Source organism: Laetiporus sulphureus, assembly GCF_001632365.1.
Source record: "Laetiporus sulphureus 93-53 unplaced genomic scaffold LAESUscaffold_400, whole genome shotgun sequence".
NCBI classification, from domain to species: domain Eukaryota; kingdom Fungi; phylum Basidiomycota; class Agaricomycetes; order Polyporales; family Laetiporaceae; genus Laetiporus; species Laetiporus sulphureus.
The window spans coordinates 1-1,033 of record NW_024468905.1 but is presented as its reverse complement, the minus strand read 5'-3'; the positions used below and the strand labels follow the sequence as shown (position 1 = coordinate 1,033).

Sequence of the window (1,033 nt, the reverse complement as noted above, 5' to 3'; positions counted from 1 at the left end):
GCCACCTTAAGGGATCAGGGGGATCAGGGCGGCACGTTCCACGTGACCGTTCCCTTTTTTAGTCTTTTGATCTCTTGTCCAGCGGCGCTGTGACACCAGGTGCGGATACAGAGTGCAAGTGGGAAGTTTGAGACATGGATCTCTTAGTTGGGGAGCGAGCCTGACTGAGAATTCAGACCATTGCAGAACTCAGGAACTACCATCGAGAGTTTCTAGCCATCACCTCATTTCTCATTGACAAGACTCGTATTTCAAAGTCAGAATGCAATCGCGCATTCGTTCGAGGATTTCCACCTGAGCTATGGAATCAGATTTCACAGCTCCTACAGTTGAAGCAGCCAGACCATTACCCAGATGATCCCTACTCAGTAAACGACATCTACGAGGCAGCAAAGTTCATGTTGCATGGCACTAGTGCAGGGCCAACCACAGTAAAGACAAATGTGACTACTTCGACTAGCAGTACATCCACGATCAAGAGCAAGGATATCTCCTTGCTTATTGAAAGTTTGATCAAGTCCATTCAAATGCTCACAGCAGCTGCGACTGGAGGAATTGCAAAGCAGAATGGGAGTCAGACTGCGACTGCGAGCAGACCACCAGTCACGAATAGAAATCCGAGTGGATCCTGTCACTATTGCGGAGAAGCCAGAGGCATGACCGGAACATGCAAGCATATCGAGGAGGGCATTAAGAGTGGCAAGTGCATGTGAAATGCAGCCAGAAAAGTTGTTCTTCTGAATGGTACCTTCATTCCTCGCACTATTCCAGGCATTACAATTCGAGATCAGATTTACGAGTGGCACAAATGCAATCAGACCCCAGTCACGGCATCGGTCTCAGTGGCGAATCTATTTGAGGTCTCGGAAGATAAAGCCAGCTCATTCTCGCTAGGTGCCGAAGATAGGATCAAAGCTTTGGAGCAAGAGCTATTCAATCTAAAGCAATCACGACCAGTCTTCGATGGAGTTCACATGCCACCAAGGTGACTGGCAGGATTGGCCGCAAAGCCAGCGCAGTCTGAGAAGGCACC

At 48.9% G+C, this 1,033-nt stretch overlaps 3 protein-coding genes across 3 annotated transcripts; all 3 read left to right on the top strand.

Moving 5' to 3' along the window:
• Positions 1–170: 170 nt before the first annotated feature.
• On the top strand, positions 171–407 carry LAESUDRAFT_610212 (uncharacterized protein; the record flags this gene model as incomplete). Its single annotated transcript, XM_040903155.1, has 1 exon — positions 171–407. A coding segment is annotated over one exon (237 nt), but the record flags the coding sequence as incomplete, so codon positions are not given.
• Positions 399–713, top strand: LAESUDRAFT_765655 (uncharacterized protein; the record flags this gene model as incomplete). The annotated part of the gene is made up of 1 exon (XM_040913754.1): positions 399–713. One exon carries the CDS (start codon positions 399–401, stop codon positions 711–713), a length of 315 nt encoding a protein of 104 aa, XP_040757087.1.
• LAESUDRAFT_668092 (uncharacterized protein) lies at positions 714–989 on the top strand (the record flags this gene model as incomplete). The annotated part of the gene is made up of 1 exon (XM_040905366.1): positions 714–989. A coding segment is annotated over one exon (276 nt), but the record flags the coding sequence as incomplete, so codon positions are not given.
• Positions 990–1,033: the final 44 nt, after the last annotated feature.